Here is a 20,199-nt window from a genome sequence, read left to right on the forward strand (position 1 = left end):
AAATGCAAGAATGTAAGTTTAGATGCTGGCCCATTTTTGGTGAACAACCTGGGTTGTCCTTGCTGATTGGTGGATAAATTCATCCACCAATAAAAAAAGTGCTGTCCAGAGTACTGAACCAAGAAAAAAAGCTTAGATGCCTTCTTTTTCAAATAAAGATAGCAAGAGAACGAAGAAAAATTGATAATAGGAGTAAATTAGAAAGTTGCTTAAAATTGCATGCTCTATCTGAATCACGAAAGAAAAAAACTGGGTTCAGTGTCCCTTTAAGAAGCTGCACATTTTGACAACAGAATTCTAGCTTTGTTTTACAGCATTTACATTGTATGCAGATATTTTGCACTGCAGTCGATAATCGCTTATATACTGCAGATACGTATAAACATTTCTTCCATAACCCTTTTATTTGTGCCTAAGAGGGACGCATATCTGTGACCTAGGGGTCTATAGTGATTGCAGGCAAGTAATTGCTGCCCAGCAGGCACGTCTTTATAAGATGATGTCATCTAAGCTGTTGCTGCAAAGAGCAGATATAATTCCTCTGCCGATAATGATGCATTTCCGGACTTTCATGTATAATTCTGCATTTCTCTGACACAACTTGTTCTAAAGTGAGCTTTTACTGCCACCTAGTGGATCCAGTGTGTACTACATTAGATGGGATCTGCTGTTGAATTTAGATTCGTTGTTCAGTTACATACTAATATATTTATTTATTTTCCCCCGTTCAGGCTTTACCTGCATGCCCCATTCAAGCTACATGTGAGGCCGCATCCAAAGAAGAGAATAAAGAGAAGAACAGATATGTCAATATATTACCTTGTACGTATTTTTATTTACATCTTTGTGCAGTTTTCTACTTACACTGACAGTTGTATTTTCATTAAAACCTTTGTGTTTCGAGATGCACGTAGAATTTGAGACTCCTTCCCTAGGATTCTTGTGGTTCTGCCACGGTCACACATTGTTGAACAAAAGAACTAAGAACCCCTGAATTCCAGTGCAAAATCTATTCATTTAGTACTGGTTTTGTAGAGAGCGGATGTCCTCTTCATAGCCAATAAAGAATTGATTATAAAAAGTATTTTAGAGCAATTCAGAACATGGCTCTAAGTTTAATTGTGACCATAATATATTGAGTGTAATAATTCATATGGATGCATTTAATCTCTTGGGTGCTGGAGTGGAATGTGATGCATAAAACAAGTCCTTTATCTTTTTAAGAAAAGGGGAATCCATTTAAAGTTGCACAAAACCCAATTTTTTCCTTTCGTGATTCAGATAGAGCATGCAATGTTAAGTAACTTTCTAATTTACTCCTATTATACATTTTTATTTGTTCTCTTGCTATCTTTATTTGAAAAAGCAGTAATGTAAGCTTAGGAGCCAGAAACATTTTGGTTCAGCGCCTGTGTAGCACTTGCTGGTTGGTGGCTACATTCTTTATCTAAACCAATTTTAAATATATCTAAGGTATTGGCATTCACTACCTCCTTAGGTAATGAGTTCCACAATTGAATTGCTCTTACAGTAAATAGTTTAGGATTGTGATGTCCATCAAGCTCATATAGGTGTCATGGTCGGTTGTCCACATACTTTTGTCTAAATAGTGTATGCGGGAGCTAGGAGTGTTTATCTTCTGCATTATGTGTGCACATTGACTGGCTAGGAATGTCTCTACTGCTCTATTCAAGTGTATAGAGAGACCAGGCGTGCATCTTCTTCTGCAAAATGTGTATATACAGTAATCAGTAGTCTACACAGTGCAGTGTTTGTGGGTGTAGAGGGACCAACAGTGTGTCTGCTTTACAGTATTTGTGTATATAGAGGCTGTGTAAAAGGCACATTATTTATTTGTATAGAGGCTGTGTAACAGGCACAGTATTTGTTTGTATAGAGGTTGTGTGCCAGGTGCAGTATTTGTGTGTAGAGAGGCTGTGTAACAGGTGCAGTATTTGTGTGTGTATAGAGGTTGTGTGCCAGGTGCAGTATTTGTGTGTGTGTATGTATAGAGGCAGTGTGCCAGGTGCAGTATTTGTGTGTGTGTATGTATAGAGGCAGTGTGCCAGGTGCAGTATTTGTGTGTATAGAGGCAGTGTGCCAGGTGCAGTATTTGTGTGTATAGAGGCAGTGTGCCAAGTGCAGTATGTGTGTGTATAGAGGCAGTGTGCCAGGTGCAGTATTTGTGTGTGTATGTATAGAGGCAGTGTGCCAGGTGCAGTATTTGTGTGTATAGAGGCAGTGTGCCAAGTGCAGTATGTGTGTGTATAGAGGCAGTGTGCCAAGTGCAGTATGTGTGTGTATAGAGGCAGTGTGCCAGGTGCAGTATTTGTGTGTATAGAGGCAGTGTGCCAGGTGCAGTATTTGTGTGTACAGAGGCAGTGTGCCAAGTGCAGTATGTGTGTGTATAGAGGCAGTGTGCCAGGTGCAGTATTTGTGTGTGTATGTATAGAGGCAGTGTGCCAGGTGCAGTATTTGTGTGTATAGAGGCAGTGTGCCAAGTGCAGTATGTGTGTGTATAGAGGCAGTGTGCCAGGTGCAGTATTTGTGTGTACAGAGGCAGTGTGCCAGGTGCAGTATTTGTGTGTACAGAGGCAGTGTGCCAGGTGCAGTATTTGTGTGTACAGAGACAGTGTGCCAAGTGCAGTATGTGTGTGTATAGAGGCAGTGTGCTAGGTGTAGTATTTCTGTTAATAGTGAGCTCAGCAATTTGTCTGACTCAATAGACAAATAATCCTGTAAATCAAACAGTGTGTCTGCTATTCAGTATCTGTGTATATAGGCCAGCAGTGTGTGTGCTCTGCGGTATCTGTGTATACAGGCCAGCAGTGTGTGTGTGCTCTGCGGTATCTGTGTATACAGGCCAGCAGTGTGTGTGTGCTCTGCGGTATCTGTGTATACAGGCCAGCAGTGTGTGTGTGCTCTGCGGTATCTGTGTATACAGGCCAGCAAGTGTGTCTGCTCTGCGGTATCTGTGTATACAGGCCAGCAAGTGTGTGTTCTCTGCGGTATTTGTGTTTACAGGCCAGCAAGTGTGTCTGCTCTGCGGTATCTGTGTATACAGGCCAGCAAGTGTTTTGCTCTGCGGTATTTGTGTTTACAGGCCAGTAAGTGTGTCTGCTCTGCGGTATCTGTTTATACAGGCCAGCAAGTGTGTCTGCTCTGCAATATCTGTGTATACAGGCCAGTAAGTGTGTCTGCTCTGCGGTATCTGTGTATACAGGCCAGCAAGTGTGTCTGCTCTGCAATATCTGTGTATACCGGCCAGTAAGTGTGTCTGCTCTGTGGTATCTGTGTATACAGGCCAGCAAGTGTGTCTGCTCTGCGGTATCGGTGTATACAGGCCAGTAAGTGTGTCTGCTCTGCGGTATCTGTGTATACAGGCCTAGTGTGTGTGCTCTACGGTATCTGTGTATACAGGCCAGCAAGTGTGTCTGCTCTGCGGTATCTGTTTATACAGGTCAGCAAGTGTGTCTGCTCTGTGGTATCTGTGTATACAGGCCAGCAAGTGTGTCTGCTCAGCGGTATCTGTGTATACAGGCCAACAAGTGTGTGTGCTATGCGGTATTTGTGTATACAGGCCAGTAAGTGTGTCTGCTCTGCGGTATCTGTGTATACAGGCCAGCAAGTGTGTCTGCTCTGCGGTATCTGTGTATACAGGCCAGCAAGTGTGTCTGCTCTGCGGTATCTGTGTATACAGGCCAGTAAGTGTGGCTGCTCTGCGGTATCTGTGTATACAGGCCAGTAAGTGTGTCTGCTCTGCGGTATCTGTGTATACAGGCCAGCAAGTGTGTCTGCTCTGCGGTATCTGTGTATACAGGCCAGCAAGTGTGTCTGCTCAGCGGTATCTGTGTATACAGGTCAGCAAGTGTGTCTGCTCTGTGGTATCTGTGTATACAGGCCAGTAAGTGTGTCTGCTCAGCGGTATCTGTGTATACAGGTCAGCAAGTGTGTCTGCTCTGTGGTATCTGTGTATACAGGCCAGTAAGTGTGTCGGCTCTGCGATATCTGTGTATACAGGCCAGTAAGTGTGTCTGCTCTGAGAGTATCTGTGTATACAGACCAGCAAGTGTGTCTGCTCTGCGGTATCCGTTTATACAGGCCAGCAAGTGTGTGTGCTCTGCGGTATCTGTGTATACAGGCCAGCAAGTGTGTGTGCTCTGCGGTATTTGTGTTTACAGGCCAGCAAGTGTGTTTGCTCTGCGGTATTTGTGTTTACAGGCCAGTAAGTGTGTCTGCTCTGCGGTATCTGTGTATACAGGCCAGCAAGTGTGTTTGCTCTGCGGTATTTTTGTTTACAGGCCAGTAAGTGTGTATGCTCTGCGGTATCTGTGTATACAGGCCAGTAAGTGTGGCTGCTCTGCGGTATCTGTGTATACAGGCCAGTAAGTGTGGCTGCTCTGCGGTATCTGTGTATACAGGCCAGCAAGTGTGTCTGTGTCTGCTCTGCGGTATCTGTGTATACAGGCCAGCAAGTGTGTCTGCTCTGCAATATCTGTGTATACAGGCCAGCAAGTGTGTCTGCTCTGCGGTATCTGTGTATACAGGCCAGCAAGTGTGTCTGCTCTGCGGTATCTGTGTACACAGGCCAGCAAGTGTGTCTGCTCTGCGGTATCTGTGTGTACAGGCCAGCAAGTATGTCTGCTCTGTGGTATCTGTGTATACAGGCCAGCAAGTGTGTCTGCTCTGCGGTATCTGTGTATACAGGCCAGCAGTGTGTCTGCTCTGCGGTATCTGTGTATACAGGCCAGCAAGTATGTGTGCTCTGCGGTATCTGTGTATACAGACCAGCAAGTGTGTCTGCTCTGCGGTATCTGTGTATACAGGCCAGCAAGTGTGTGTGCTCTGCGGTATCTGTGTATACAGGCCAGCAAGTGTCTGCTCTGCGGTATCTGTGTATACAGGCCAGCAAGTGTCTGCTCTGCGGTTTCTGTGTATACAGGCCAGCAAGTGTGTGTGCTCTGCGGTATTTGTGTTTACAGGCCAGCAAGTGTGTGTGCTCTGCGGTATCTGTGTATACAGGCCAGCAAGTGTCTGCTCTGCGGTATCTGTGTATACAGGCCAGCAAGTGTGTCTGCTCTGCGGTATCTGTGTATACAGGCCAGCAAGTGTGTCTGCTCAGCAGTATCTGTGTATACAGGCCAGCAAGTGTGTCTGCTCTGCGGTATCTGTGTATACAGGCCAGCAAGTGTGTCTGCTCTGCGGTATCTGTGTATACAGGCCAGCAAGTGTGTCTGCTCTGCGGTATCTGTGTATACAGGCCAGCAAGTGTGTCTGCTCTGCGGTATCTGTGTATACAGGCCAGCAAGTGTGTCTGCTCTGCGGTATCTGTGTATACAGGCCAGCAAGTGTGTCTGCTCAGCAGTATCTGTGTATACAGGCCAGTAAGTGTCTGCTCTGCAGTACTTATTTGTATAGAGAAGCACACAGTGTTTATGCTGCAGTATTTGTGTGTATGGAAGCTATATGCTTCCATACGCTGAACTCTTTATGTGGCTAATGCTTTGCAAACGTCTCTGCTTATCGAATATTTAATGTGATATGAAACCCAAACATTTTCCTTTGTGATTCGGACAGAGCATATTTTAAAAAAAAGTTTCTAATTACTTCTATTATGAAATTTGCTTCGTTCCCATGATATTCTGTGTTGCAGAGATACCTAGGTAGGCATCTGGCACACTGCATTGCAGGGAATAGTGCTGCCCTCTAGTTCTCTTGCATATGGATAACATTCTTGCAAAACTGCTGTCATATAGGGCTCCAGACATAGTCCAGCTCCTAAGCATACTTGCCTGCTATTCAACAAAAGACACCAAGAGAACAGATTAAAAATTATGATAGAAGTTAATTACAAAGTTGTTTAAAATCACGTGCTTTATCTGAATCCTGAAACAAATATTTTGCGTTTCATATCCCTTTAATAAAGCATCAGACGCTATGAAGTAAACCCTTTCTTATTTAAATGAAACAGATTCATTCATTATTATACGAAAATCCATTTTGTTTTTGTAAAGTCAATCACTGAAAAATCTATTTCTCTTTATGACTTCCCTTTTGTATCCAATCAGATGATCATTCCAGACTTCACTTGACATCAATAGAGGGCGTGCCAGATTCCGATTACATAAACGCTTCGTTTATCAATGTAAGTGTTTACATTTAAGTTAAACGTCCCTGGTTTAGAGCAATTCTGATCCATTTGACAAATTGTTCTAAATCAACGTCAGACGCACAGTTGTCTTGCTCTTGAGAAATGGAAATTATATTTATTGAATTTAAAGGGATAGTATAGTCAAAATGAAACATTTGATATGGTTAGAACATGCAATTCTAACCAACTTTACAGTTTACCTAACTGATTTGTTCTTTTTATATCCTTGGTTGAAAAGCATACATAGGTGGGCTTAGGAGCAGCAATATAGTATTGAGAAATAGCTGCTGATTTGTGGCTGCACATATACGCTTTTTTGTTTGGCTGTGTTTAGCTAGTTTCCAGTAGTGCATTGCTGCTGCTTCAACAAAGGATACAAAGAGAATAAAGTACAATTAATAACAGAAGTAAAATGAAAAGTTGTTTTAATTTATCATTTTGTTTTTGGACTCCTCTCTGCTTATTTGTCACCTTGGTTCAGGAAGGAATTTGTTTACCAGTTTTTCAACAAATTTGAAAGCATTGATATTCTATTTCAGTGAAATTGGAGATGGCTGCTCTAAGTAATTCATTTATTTTACAGTGAAATTAAAGGGATTATTTATTGTCATAAAAAGCAGTGAGCTATTGCTTATACTTAATAGAATTCATTGCAATATGTTTCGCACAGTAGAAAGGCTCTGCAAACCAGCATGCATGCTTAGCCCCACCAACGTTTCTCAGGATAAATGTGAAGCATTTGCGAACTTCTTCAGAGACGATCCGAACCGCTATCACAGCAGGACAGTTACACACCAAAACCTCTACAATGGAATGCCAGATTGCCCCAGTTTATGGTCCACTTTTACAAAAGGAGTTAAAAACACCATACAAAAGTTGCACCCTACTATTTGTGACTTAGACCCTGCTCCAACTCAGCTCATATCTGGTTTCATTGAAATACTCGTCCCAGCACTCACAAAAATAGTGCAGTGTTCACTAAAAACAGGAGACTTCCCAGATCATCTAAAAGTAGCTGTGGTAAAACCACTCCTAAAGAAACCTTTATTAGACCCAGACTGCATGACTAATTACAGACCAGTATCCAACCTAGTAAATGAAAAAGTAGCGGCAACTCAACTGGAAGTAATATCAGGATCAAGCTCATCAGCACCGACAGAACTGGCCTGCTGAGTTCCACAAGGATCTATCCCGTCTCCCATGCTATTCGCAATTTACTTACTACCACTGAGGGACATCATTAGGTGACATGGCCTAAGGTATCATTGTTACGCTGATGACGCACAACTCTACTTCTCCTTTGCTCCAGATACTACAGACCCAGCAATGCGCATAAGCAATTGCTTAACAGACCTCATAGAATGGATGGATGCTAGCTGTCTCAAAGTGAACCCGGACAAAACAGAGTTACTCTTGGTGAGGGGACCCCGGGCATCAAAAATATCCCACGATCACCCAACTGGCCTGGAGCTAGGAGGCTCTGAACTTGTTAGTTCAGCAAAGGTACGAAACTTCGGAGTGCTGATTGGCGCTGGACTATCTTTTAAACAGCAGATTTCCTCTAATAAAATCTGCCTACTTTAATCTGAAAAACATAGCCAGGATACAACACTTAATTCCACCGGATGATATGGCAACATTTATCAATGCATTTGTATCCTTTAGGTTAGTTTACTGCAATGCGCTTTACTTGGACCTCCCAAAAAAAGAACTCCATCGCCTTCAGACGGTATAAAATGCAGCAGCCAGACTACTGACCAATCAAACTCGCTCCAGCCACATAACACCTGTTCTCCACTCTCTGCATTGGCTTCCAATTAAATGGCGAACATATTTTAAAATTGGCCTGCTGACCTTCAAAGCCTTAAACAACCAAGGCCCACAGTACCTGAAAGAGCTCCTGACACCCTACATCCCATCCCGCTCACTTAAAGTGAATGTCAATTTTCTCTTATTTTAATCTGTCAATATTGCTTGCTATTTTATAAATTATACCGCCACTTTATTTTTTTAAATAAATACAAAATAAATATTATATTTGTGACGGATACCCCCCGGCTACCCCGACTGGGTAGCTCCGCCAAACGGGTCCTGCTTCCTCCCTGCCGATTGCAGCTCTGTAGCTGGCAAGTGACCACAGCCTGTAGCCACCCCTGATGCCCGACAGCACCAGTACTCGGGGTCCCACCCTGTGGCAGACTCCAGCTACCAGACTAGGTAGCTCTGTCAGTGTCCTTCCTCTACCTGGAACAGGCTGCTATGTAGCCCAGGAAAAGTGATTTTAGCTGGAGCAAACCCAAATAACTAGACAGCCTAGCATTCAGGTTTAACAGGAACTGATTTTATTGAAAACGCACACTCCTTTTATACAGTCAGCTCATCTTGATAAGACCCTGGACAATCCCACTATTTTCCCGCCATTCCCGCCCCTCTAGACAGCCCGGCACCTCCATAGGAGCCACAGTCTCACATAATCCCAATACATAGGGGTGGCGGTTTCGGGTTATCCCGGTGGAGCGGCAGCACTTCCAGGGTGTCATTTTAAAGCTCTCGGTCCCCAGATGCCACAGTCCAAAAATCAGCATGATTCGTTACTGGGGACCGGAGTTAGAGTCCGTTGGGGTTAGGGGTGTCCAAAACCCCAAGTTCCAAAAGGAGCTCCCCTCCGGCAATTCCCCCACCCCTTGTACTCCCCAGGGGCTACTAATCCCCAAAAGAGCGGAGCTCTGGGGCACATGGTTGCTGGAGCGACCTGGGTTAAAGTTAGCGGGTGTTCTGCTGTCCTGTGGCCGACCTGGAGTTCCAGGAGCCTGGCCAGCCTGAGAGAGATTAGGTGGGTGTCCGTTGTAAGGCAGCCGACCAGGAGTTCCAGGAGCCCGGCCAGCCTAGGAGGGTTTTCCTGGTCATACACCAACTTTTCTCTGAACACAAAAACAAGCCAACACAAAGCAAACAAACAGCTTCCAGAGATGGTGGTTGCTCTGAGGAGCCCAAAACCACTGAGAAACAACAGGGGTGAGGTTGTAGGGGGGCGGGGGGTAGCCTTAGCCGTCTGATATCCGTGACAATATTTAGATTACCAATTTTGCTCAGTTTAAGGTACCAGCTCCTCCCACCCGCAACTTCCGAATTTCATTCACTCTAACGTATACATTGGTCCAACCCGCTTCGCTGTTTATGTAGAGCAATGCGCACTCCCGGCTTTGATATCCACAGCGTATGCGTTACATGCCGATGCCTAGCAACATAGTATTCACTAAATGAATACATTCAGTGAATACTTTCATGTAGTATGGTACAACAGCATTACATCGTCCCTATAATAATACTTATACTAAAGTTATATTTTTGTTTGGATAATATAATATTTAAATTGATAAATACCAGTCTCACTTGTTTGCACTTTTCTCACACAAAATAAAGCAGAGTATTATATTGAAAGTATTAATCTGATTCCAACGATGTAACCCCCCCAAAAAAATTTGCAGCTTTTAAAACATTACATTTATTATCAATATCGCTAAATCGCATATTATTTAGTTTATATCGTGCCCAATAAACTGTGCTATGTTATGCTTACGAACGCATTGTATTGGCATTCATAACGGAGCCCATGTACGATCAATACTTACCAAGCGCTCTGATAATTGTTGAATAAATGACTAAGTCCCATAAAAGTGAAAAAGCGCATGCGCGAAATGCGAACACGCGTCAGAGCTCTTTGTTACAACCGGTTTCAAACACAAGTGCATTACGGACGCGTGACATCGACAAAAGGGGTTTGTTTGGTCCCCCCGGGGGGGGGGGGGGGGTTGGATTATTGGTTGACAAATGCGAGCCTACAATGTCAATCATTAATCCAAGATGGCGGGCGGAGGATTGAAATGACGATCGTATTGAAATGACGGTCGTATTGAAATAAAGTTAAAATAATAGGTAATTAGAACTTTGTAGAAAAAATGATGAATTAAAGTGCCGTTATTTTAACGTCAATTTTTAGGAAGTGTTGACCCTGCAGCCTGACTTTACATTCACTTTAAGTCAGCCAACACATCCCTCCTCTCAGTGTCAAGAATAAGGACCACTCAGGCTCCAGAGCATTCAGCCATGCTGCCCCTACTTTCTGGAACTCTTTACCGTGCGCAATCAGAGAGACGCCGTCCTTACTGACTTTAAAAAAAAAAATAAAAGCTAAAGACCCACCGCTTCCATCAGGCATTCAGTCCGCTTATCTGACCTTCAGAAACTCCTAACTTTTATGTCTTTATGTTGGTATATTTGTAAAATGCTCACAGGGAGAAAAGCGCTATATAAATTGCAAATTATTATTTTTCATCTATTTAAATGGATTTTACCTTTTATTTATTTTCTACACTACATTTGTGCTTCCTGTCACAGCCCTACAAGGAAGAGGCGGCCTTTGCAGCAAGTTTTATCTTAGCCTGAAATCATTAAACATCTAGGCTAGTGAATACACTAGATAACAGATTACAGATTTGCTCATGGCCAGACAGAATAAGCAATTAGAGTTTCTAAGTGCTAATTTTGCAAGAAACCAAGTAAGTCATTTGCTATTTTTTTACACAATCTTTTTTTTTTTACTTTGATTTAACTTTTTTGTTTTTACCAAAGGCGCACTGTTTAAGGGACAATAAAGAATTTTTATATATATGTTTCATCTCAAAAACATTGTTTTTTATTTTAAAATATTTTTTTTTTTTAAAGTTGACCTAAACCCCCCCCCCCTCCCCAAAAAAAACCTTTTCCTGCGGATGTTTATCTGTTAGCCCGTAAAGTGATCGAACTGTGCATAGGATTTGTTTTGCATAAATATATATATTTTTTTCAATGTTATTTTAAACACAAAAAAGATCAGCAAGTAATCACAACATATTGTTTGGTTATTGTTTTGCAGGGATACCAAGAGAAAAACAAGTTTATTGCTGCACAAGGTACGATTCATTTGTATTATGCCGTAAGAAATGGTATTAAATGGTTTTAAGTAAAGATCAGGAAAGAGAGATTCCCTTAAATCTACAATTAAAACATAACTACAATCTTTATTTTTATTTTGTTTTTCCTCGGTTTTAAATAAAATAAGTATTAAATAATAAAACCAGCCCTTCTGTAGACAAGACATGCAGCAACATGACGTGACCTTTACAGTATTTGATTGTACGTTTTATCAGCAAAACCTTGGGAACTGATGTGTAGTTTGTGTGTCTGATGTTTATCCATCTTTGGTCTACCAATCTTCTCTATTTATCTTTATCAGTGTGTATATATATATAATCGTGCTTTATCAATCTTTATCCATCTATCATCTCATCTATCTCTATCTATCTCTATCCATCTCTCTCTATTTTTCAATCTTATCTATTTATCTTTCTTTATCTGTATCTGTCTGTTTATTGTATCTATCTTGATCTTGTCTTTCTGTTCTCCCCACTCGTTATATGAGATATAAGATACACGGTACATTTTAGTTTTTTGCCGTTTACAGGACCAAAAGAAGAAACTGTGAATGATTTTTGGAGGATGATCTGGGAACAAAACACAGCTACTATAGTGATGGTAACAAACTTGAAAGAACGGAAAGAGGCAAGTGAAGATAAAGTGTTAGCAGTTCATTCAAAAGGCTGCATCATATTATATGCTTGTATATATCCCTGGCCCCGAGGGGCCTCAATACCTCTCTGGATTTTAGCCCTTTCTACTAGGTTGAATGTCATAGGATGGGACTCACTCTCCCCGATTATCTCCTTATTGACATTGACGTATATGGACATGCTTGGGGTCTCACTATTTATTAAAGTTTCTAACATACTTCATTAATGTATGAAATATAATGTAGTCCTTTTCTGTATATATTGTTGATATTTGTTTTTGTACATATATTTCTTTCATGTAATTAGCAAGAGTCCATGAGCTAGTGACGTATGGGATATACATTCCTACCAGGAGGGGCAAAGTTTCCCAAACCTCAAAATGCCTATAAATACACCCCTCACCACACCCACAAATCAGTTTTACAAACTTTGCCTCCGATGGAGGTGGTGAAGTAAGTTTGTGCTAGATTCTACGTTGATATGCGCTCCGCAGCAGGTTGGAGCCCGGTTTTCCTCTCAGCGTGCAGTGAATGTCAGAGGGATGTGAGGAGAGTATTGCCTATTTGAATGCAGTGATCTCCTTCTACGGGGTCTATTTCATAGGTTCTCTGTTATCGGTCGTAGAGATTCATCTCTTACCTCCCTTTTCAGATCGACGATATACTCTTATATATACCATTACCTCTGCTGATTCTCGTTTCAGTACTGGTTTGGCTTTCTACTACATGTAGATGAGTGTCCTGGGGTAAGTAAGTAAGCTTATTTTCTGTGACACTCTAAGCTATGGTTGGGCACTTTATTTATAAAGTTCTAAATATATGTATTCAAACATTTATTTGCCTTGACTCAGAATGTTCAACATTCCTTATTTTTCAGACAGTCAGTTTCATATTTGGGATAAATGCATTTGTTTCAATCATTTTTTCTTACCTTAAAAAATTTGACTTTTTCCCTGTGGGCTGTTAGGCTCGCGGGGGCAGAAAATGCTTCATTTTATTGCGTCATTCTTGGCGCGGACTTTTTTGGCGCAAAAATTTTTTTCTGTTTCCGGCGTCATACGTGTCGCCGGAAGTTGCGTCATTTTTTGATGTTTTTTTGCGTCAAAAATGTCGGCGTTCCGGATGTGGCGTCATTTTTGGCGCCAAAAGCATTTAGGCGCCAAATAATGTGGGCGTCTTTTTTGGCGCTAAAAAATATGGGCGTCATTTTTGTCTCCACATTATTTAAGTCTCATTATTTATTGCTTCTGGTTGCTAGAAGCTTGTTCACTGGCATTTTTTTCCCATTCCTGAAACTGTCATTTAAGGAATTTGATCAATTTTGCTTTATATGTTGTTTTTTTCTTTTACATATTGCAAGATGTTCCACGTTGCAACTGAGTCAGAAGATACTTCAGGAAAATCACTGCACAGTGCTGGAGCTACCAAGCTAAGCGTATCTGCTATAAACTTTTGGTATCTGTTTCTCCAGCTGTTATTTGTATTGCATGTCATGTCAAACTTATTAATGCAGATAAAATTTCCTTTAGTACTGTTACATTACCTGTTGCTGTTCCGTCAACATCTAATTTTCAGAGTGTTCCTGATAACATAAGAGATTTTATTTTTTAAATCCATTAAGAAGGCTATGTCTGTTATTTCTCCTTCTAGTATACATAAAAGTCTTTTAAAACTTCTCTTTTTTCAGATGAATTTTTAAATGAACATCATCATTCTGATACTGATAATGGTTCTTCTGGTTCAGAGGTTTCTGTCTCAGAGGTTGATGCTGATAAATCTTTGTATTTGTTCAAGATGGAATTTATTCGTTCTTTACTTAAAGAAGTGTTATTTGCATTAGAAATAGAGGATTCTGGTCCTCTTGATACTAAATGTAAACGTTTAAATAAGGTTTTTAAATCTCCTGTAGTTATTCCAGAAGTGTTTTATCTCCCTGATGCTATTTCTGAAGTAATTTCCAGGGAATGGAATAATTTGGGTAATTTATTTACTCCTTCTAGACGTTTAAGCAAATTATATCCTGTGCCATCTGACAGATTAGAGTTTTTTGGGACAAAAATCCCTAAGGTTATGGGGCTGTCTCTACTCCTGCTAATGTACTACTATTCCTACGGCAGATAGTACTTAATTTAAGGATCCTTTAGATAGGAAAATTGAATCCTTTCTAAGAAAAGCTTCCTTATGTTCAGGTAATCTTCTTAGACCTGCTATATTTTTAGCGGATGTTGCTGCAGCTTCAACTTTTTGGTTAGAAGCTTTAGCGCAACAAGTAACAGATCATAATTTTATAGCATTATTATTATTCTATAACATGCTAATAATTTTATTGGTGATACCATCTTTTGATATCATTAGAGTTGATGTCAGGTATATGTCTCTAGCTATTTTAGCTAGAAAGACTTTATGGATTAAACTTGGAATGCTGACATGTCTTCTAAGTCAACTTTGCTTTCCCTTTCTTTCCAGGGTAAATAATCATTTCTCCAACATAGGTGTGTCCGGTCCACGGCGTCATCCTTACTTGTGGGATATTCTCTTCCCCAACAGGAAATGGCAAAGAGCCCAGCAAAGCTGGTCACATGATCCCTCCTAGGCTCCGCCTACCCCAGTCATTCTCTTTGCCGTTGTACAGGCAACATCTCCACGGAGATGGCTTAGAGTTTTTTAGTGTTTAACTGTAGTTTTTATTATTCAATCAAGAGTTTGTTATTTTGAAATAGTGCTGGTATGTACTATTTACTCAGAAACAGAAAAGAGATGAAGATTTCTGTTTGTATGAGGAAAATGATTTTAGCAACCGTCACTAAAATCCATGGCTGTTCCACACAGGACTGTTGAGAGCAATTAACTTCAGTTGGGGGAACAGTGAGCAGTCTCTTACTGCTTGAGGTATGACACATTCTAACAAGACGATGTAATGCTGGAAGCTGTCATTTTCCCTCTGGGATCCGGTAAGCCATGTTTATTACGATTGTAAATAAGGGCTTCAAAAAGGGCTTATTAAGACTGTAGACTTTTTTTGGGCTAAATCGATTGATTATTAACACATATTTAGCCTTGAGGAATCATTTTATCTGGGTATTTTGATATAATAATATCGGCAGGCACTGTTTTAGACACCTTATTCTTTAGGGGCTTTCCCAAAGCATAGGCAGAGACTCATTTTCGCGCCGGTGTTGCGCACTTGTTTTGAGAGGCATGGCATGCAGTCGCATGGGAGAGGAGCTCTGATACTTAGAAAAGACTTTCTGAAGGCGTCATTTGGTATCGTATTCCCCTTGGGGCTTGGTTGGGTCTCAGCAAAGCAGATACCAGGGACTGTAAAGGGGTTAAAGTTCAAAACGGCTCCGGTTCCGTTATTTTAAGGGTTAAAGCTTCCAAATTTGGTGTGCAATACTTTTAAGGCTTTAAGACACTGTGGTGAAAATTTGGTAATTTTTGAACAATTCCTTCATGTTTTTTCGCATTTGCAGTAATAAAGTGTGTTCAGTTTAAAATTTAAAGTGACAGTAACGGTTTTATTTTAAAACGTTTTTTGTACTTGTTATCAAGTTTATGCCTGTTTAACATGTCTGAACTACCAGATAGACTGTGTTCTGAATGTGGGGAAGCCAGAATTCCTATTCATTTAAATAAATGTGATTTATGTGACAATGACAATGATGCCCAAGATGATTCCTCAAGTGAGGGAAGTAAGCATGGTACTGCATCATTCCCTCCTTCGTCTACACGAGTCTTGCCCACTCAGGAGGCCCCTAGTACATCTAGCGCGCCAATACTCCTTACTATGCAACAATTAACGGCTGTAATGGATAATTCTGTCAAAAACATTTTAGCCAAAATGAACACTTATCAGCGTAAGCGCGACTGCTCTGTTTTAGATACTGAAGAGCATGACGACGCTGATATTAATATTTCTGAAGGGCCCCTAACTCAGTCTGATGGGGCCAGGGAGGTTTTGTCTGAGGGAGAAATTACTGATTCAGGGAACATTTCTCAACAAGCTGAACCTGATGTGATTGCATTTAAATTTAAGTTGGAACATCTCCGCATTCTGCTTAAGGAGGTATTATCCACTCTGGATGATTGTGACAAGTTGGTCATCCCAGAGAAACTATGTAAAATGGACAAGTTCCTAGAGGTGCCGGGGCTCCCAGAAGCTTTTCCTATACCCAAGCGGGTGGCGGACATTGTTAATAAAGAATGGGAAAGGCCCGGTATTCCTTTCGTCCCTCCCCCCATATTTAAAAAATTGTTTCCTATGGTCGACCCCAGAAAGGACTTATGGCAGACAGTCCCCAAGGTCGAGGGAGCGGTTTCCACTTTAAACAAACGCACCACTATACCCATAGAGGATAGTTGTGCTTTCAAAGATCCTATGGATAAAAAATTAGAAGGTTTGCTTAAAAAGATGTTTGTTCAGCAGGGTTACCTTCTACAACCAATTTCATGCATTGTCCCTGTCGCTACAGCCGCATGTTTCTGGTTCGATGAGCTGATAAAGGCGGTCGACAGTGATTCTCCTCCTTCTGAGGAGATTATGGACAGAATCAATGCTCTCAAATTGGCTAATTCTTTCACCCTAGACGCCACTTTGCAATTGGCTAGGTTAGCGGCTAAGAATTCTGGGTTTGCTATTGTGGCGCGCAGAGCGCTTTGGTTGAAATCTTGGTCGGCTGATGCGTCTTCCAAGAACAAGCTACTTAACATTCCTTTCAAGGGGAAAACGCTGTTTGGCCCTGACTTGAAAGAGATTATCTCGGATATCACTGGGGGTAAGGGCCACGCCCTTCCTCAGGATCGGCCTTTCAAGGCTAAAAATAAACCTAATTTTCGTCCCTTTCGTAGAAACGGACCAGCCCAAAGTGCTACGTCCTCTAAGCAAGAGGGTAATACTTCTCAAGCCAAGCCTGCTTGGAGACCAATGCAAGGCTGGAACAAGGGAAAGCAGGCCAAGAAACCTGCCACTGCTACCAAGACAGCATGAAATGTTGGCCCCCGATCCGGGACCGGATCTGGTGGGGGGCAGACTCTCTCTCTTCGCTCAGGCTTGGGCAAGAGATGTTCTGGATCCTTGGGCGCTAGAAATAGTCTCCCAAGGTTATCTTCTGGAATTCAAGGGACTTCCCCCAAGGGGGAGGTTCCACAGGTCTCAGTTGTCTTCAGACCACATAAAAAGACAGGCATTCTTACATTGTGTAGAAGACCTGTTAAAAATGGGAGTGATTCATCCCGTTCCATTAAGAGAACAAGGGATGGGGTTCTACTCCAATCTGTTTTTAGTTCCCAAAAAAGAGGGAACGTTCAGACCAATCTTAGATCTCAAGATCTTAAACAAGTTTCTCAAGGTTCCATCGTTCAAGATGGAAACCATTCGAACTATTCTTCCTTCCATCCAGGAAGGTCAATTCATGACCACGGTGGATTTAAAGGATGCGTATCTACATATTCCTATCCACAAGGAACATCATCGGTTCCTGAGGTTCGCATTCCTGGACAAACATTACCAGTTCGTGGCGCTTCCTTTCGGATTAGCCACTGCTCCAAGGATTTTCACAAAGGTACTAGGGTCCCTTCTAGCTGTGCTAAGACCAAGGGGCATTGCTGTAGTACCTTACTTGGACGACATTCTGATTCAAGCGTCGTCCCTTCCTCAAGCAAAGGCTCACACGGACATTGTCCTGGCCTTTCTCAGATCTCACGGATGGAAAGTGAACGTGGAAAAGAGTTCTCTATCTCCGTCAACAAGGGTTCCCTTCTTGGGAACAATAATAGACTCCTTAGAAATGAGGATTTTTCTGACAGAGGCCAGAAAAACAAAACTTCTAGACTCTTGTCGGATACTCCATTCCGTGCCTCTTCCTTCCATAGCTCAGTGCATGGAAGTGATCGGGTTGATGGTAGCGGCAATGGACATAGTTCCTTTTGCACGCATTCATCTAAGACCATTACAACTGTGCATGCTCAGTCAGGAATGGGGACTATACAGACTTGTCTCCGAAGATACAAGTAAATCAGAGGACCAGAGACTCACTCCGTTGGTGGCTGTCCCTGGACAACCTGTCACGAGGGATGACATTCCGCAGACCAGAGTGGGTCATTGTCACGACCGACGCCAGTCTGATGGGCTGGGGCGCGGTCTGGGGATCCCTGAAAGCTCAGGGTCTTTGGTCTCGGGAAGAATCTCTTCTACCGATAAATATTCTGGAACTGAGAGCGATATTCAATGCTCTCAAGGCTTGGCCTCAGCTAGCGAGGGCCACGTTCATACGGTTTCAATCAGACAACATGACAACTGTTGCGTACATCAACCATCAGGGGGGAACAAGGAGTTCCCTGGCGATGGAAGAAGTGACCAAAATCATTCTATGGGCGGAGTCTAACTCCTGCCACCTGTCTGCTATCCACATCCCAGGAGTGGAAAATTGGGAAGCGGATTTTCTGAGTCGTCAGACATTGCATCCGGGGGAGTGGGAACTCCATCCGGAAATCTTTGCCCAAGTCACTCAGCTGTGGGGCATTCCAGACATGGATCTGATGGCCTCTCGTCAGAACTTCAAAGTTCCTTGCTACGGGTCCAGATCCAGGGATCCCAAGGCGGCTCTAGTGGATGCACTAGTAGCACCTTGGACCTTCAAACTAGCTTATGTGTTCCCGCCGTTTCCTCTCATCCCCAGGCTGGTAGCCAGGATCAATCAGGAGAGGGCGTCGGTGATCTTGATAGCTCCTGCGTAGCCACGCAGGACTTGCTACGCAGATCTGGTGAATATGTCATCGGCTCCTCCTTGGAAGCTACCTTTGAGACGAGACCTTCTTGTTCAGGGTCCGTTCGAACATCCGAATCTGGTTTCACTCCAGCTGACTGCTTGGAGATTGAACGCTTGATCTTATCGAAGCAAGGATTCTCAGATTCTGTTATCGATACTCTTGTTCAGGCCAGAAAGCCTGTAACTAGAAAGATTTACCACAAAATTTGGAAAAAATATATCTGTTGGTGTGAATCTAAAGGATTCCCTTGGGACAAGGTTAAGATTCCTAGGATTCTATCCTTCCTTCAAGAAGGATTGGAAAAAGGATTATCTGCAAGTTCCCTGAAGGGACAGATTTCTGCCTTGTCTGTGTTACTTCACAAAAAGCTGGCCGCTGTGCCAGATGTTCAAGCCTTTGTTCAGGCTCTGGTTAGAATTAAGCCTGTTTACAAACCTTTGACTCCTCCTTGGAGTCTCAATTTAGTTCTTTCAGTTCTTCAGGGGGTTCCGTTTGAACCCTTGCATTCCGTTGATATTAAGTTATTATCTTGGAAAGTTTTGTTTTTAGTTGCAATTTCTTCTGCTAGAAGAGTTTCAGAATTATCTGCTCTGCAGTGTTCTCCTCCTTATCTGGTGTTCCATGCAGATAAGGTGGTTTTACGTACTAAACCTGGTTTTCTTCCAAAAGTTGTTTCTAACAAAAACATTGACCAGGAGATTATCGTACCTTCTCTGTGTCCGAAACCAGTTTCAAAGAAGGAACGTTTGTTGCACAATTTGGATGTTGTTCGCGCTCTAAAATTCTATTTAGATGCTACAAAGGATTTTAGACAAACATCTTCCTTGTTTGTTGTTTATTCTGGTAAAAGGAGAGGTCAAAAAAGCAACTTCTACCTCTCTCTCTTTTTGGATTAAAAGCATCATCAGATTGGCTTACGAGACTGCCGGACGGCAGCCTCCCGAAAGAATCACAGCTCATTCCATTAGGGCTGTGGCTTCCACATGGGCCTTCAAGAACGAGGCTTCTGTTGATCAGATATGTAGGGCAGCGACTTGGTCTTCACTGCACACTTTTACCAAATTTTACAAGTTTGATACTTTTTGCTTCTTCTGAGGCTATTTTTGGGAGAAAGGTTTTGCAAGCCGTGGTGCCTTCCATTTAGGTGACCTGATTTGCTCCCTCCCTTCATCCGTGTCCTAAAGCTTTGGTATTGGTTCCCACAAGTAAGGATGACGCCGTGGACCGGACACACCTATGTTGGAGAAAACAGAATTTATGTTTACCTGATAAATTACTTTCTCCAACGGTGTGTCCGGTCCACGGCCCGCCCTGGTTTTTTTAATCAGGTCTGATAATTTATTTTCTTTAACTACAGTCACCACGGTACCATATGGTTTCTCCTATGCAAATATTCCTCCTTAACGTCGGTCGAATGACTGGGGTAGGCGGAGCCTAGGAGGGATCATGTGACCAGCTTTGCTGGGCTCTTTGCCATTTCCTGTTGGGGAAGAGAATATCCCACAAGTAAGGATGACGCCGTGGACCGGACACACCGTTGGAGAAAGTAATTTATCAGGTAAACATAAATTCTGTTTTTCGTTCCTTTCCTCACAACAAGGAACAAAAGCCTGATCCTTCATCCTCAGGAGCGGTATCAGTTTGGAAACTATTTCCAGTTTGGAATATATCC

At 42.3% G+C, this 20,199-nt stretch overlaps 1 protein-coding gene across 1 annotated transcript in view; it reads left to right on the forward strand.

Annotated features, from left to right (window-relative positions):
- PTPRA (protein tyrosine phosphatase receptor type A) overlaps nt 1–20,199 on the forward strand; it is a 586,312-nt gene that overhangs the window by 390,129 nt on the left and 175,984 nt on the right. The window contains exons 9-12 of the mRNA XM_053704306.1: nt 732–822; nt 6,069–6,145; nt 11,067–11,103; nt 11,655–11,752. Coding sequence (XP_053560281.1) covers nt 732–822; nt 6,069–6,145; nt 11,067–11,103; nt 11,655–11,752 — 303 coding nt within the window. The remainder of the gene's footprint in view (nt 1–731; nt 823–6,068; nt 6,146–11,066; nt 11,104–11,654; nt 11,753–20,199) is intronic.

This window comes from Bombina bombina, chromosome 2, assembly GCF_027579735.1.
Source record: "Bombina bombina isolate aBomBom1 chromosome 2, aBomBom1.pri, whole genome shotgun sequence".
Taxonomy (NCBI): Eukaryota; Metazoa; Chordata; class Amphibia; order Anura; family Bombinatoridae; genus Bombina; species Bombina bombina.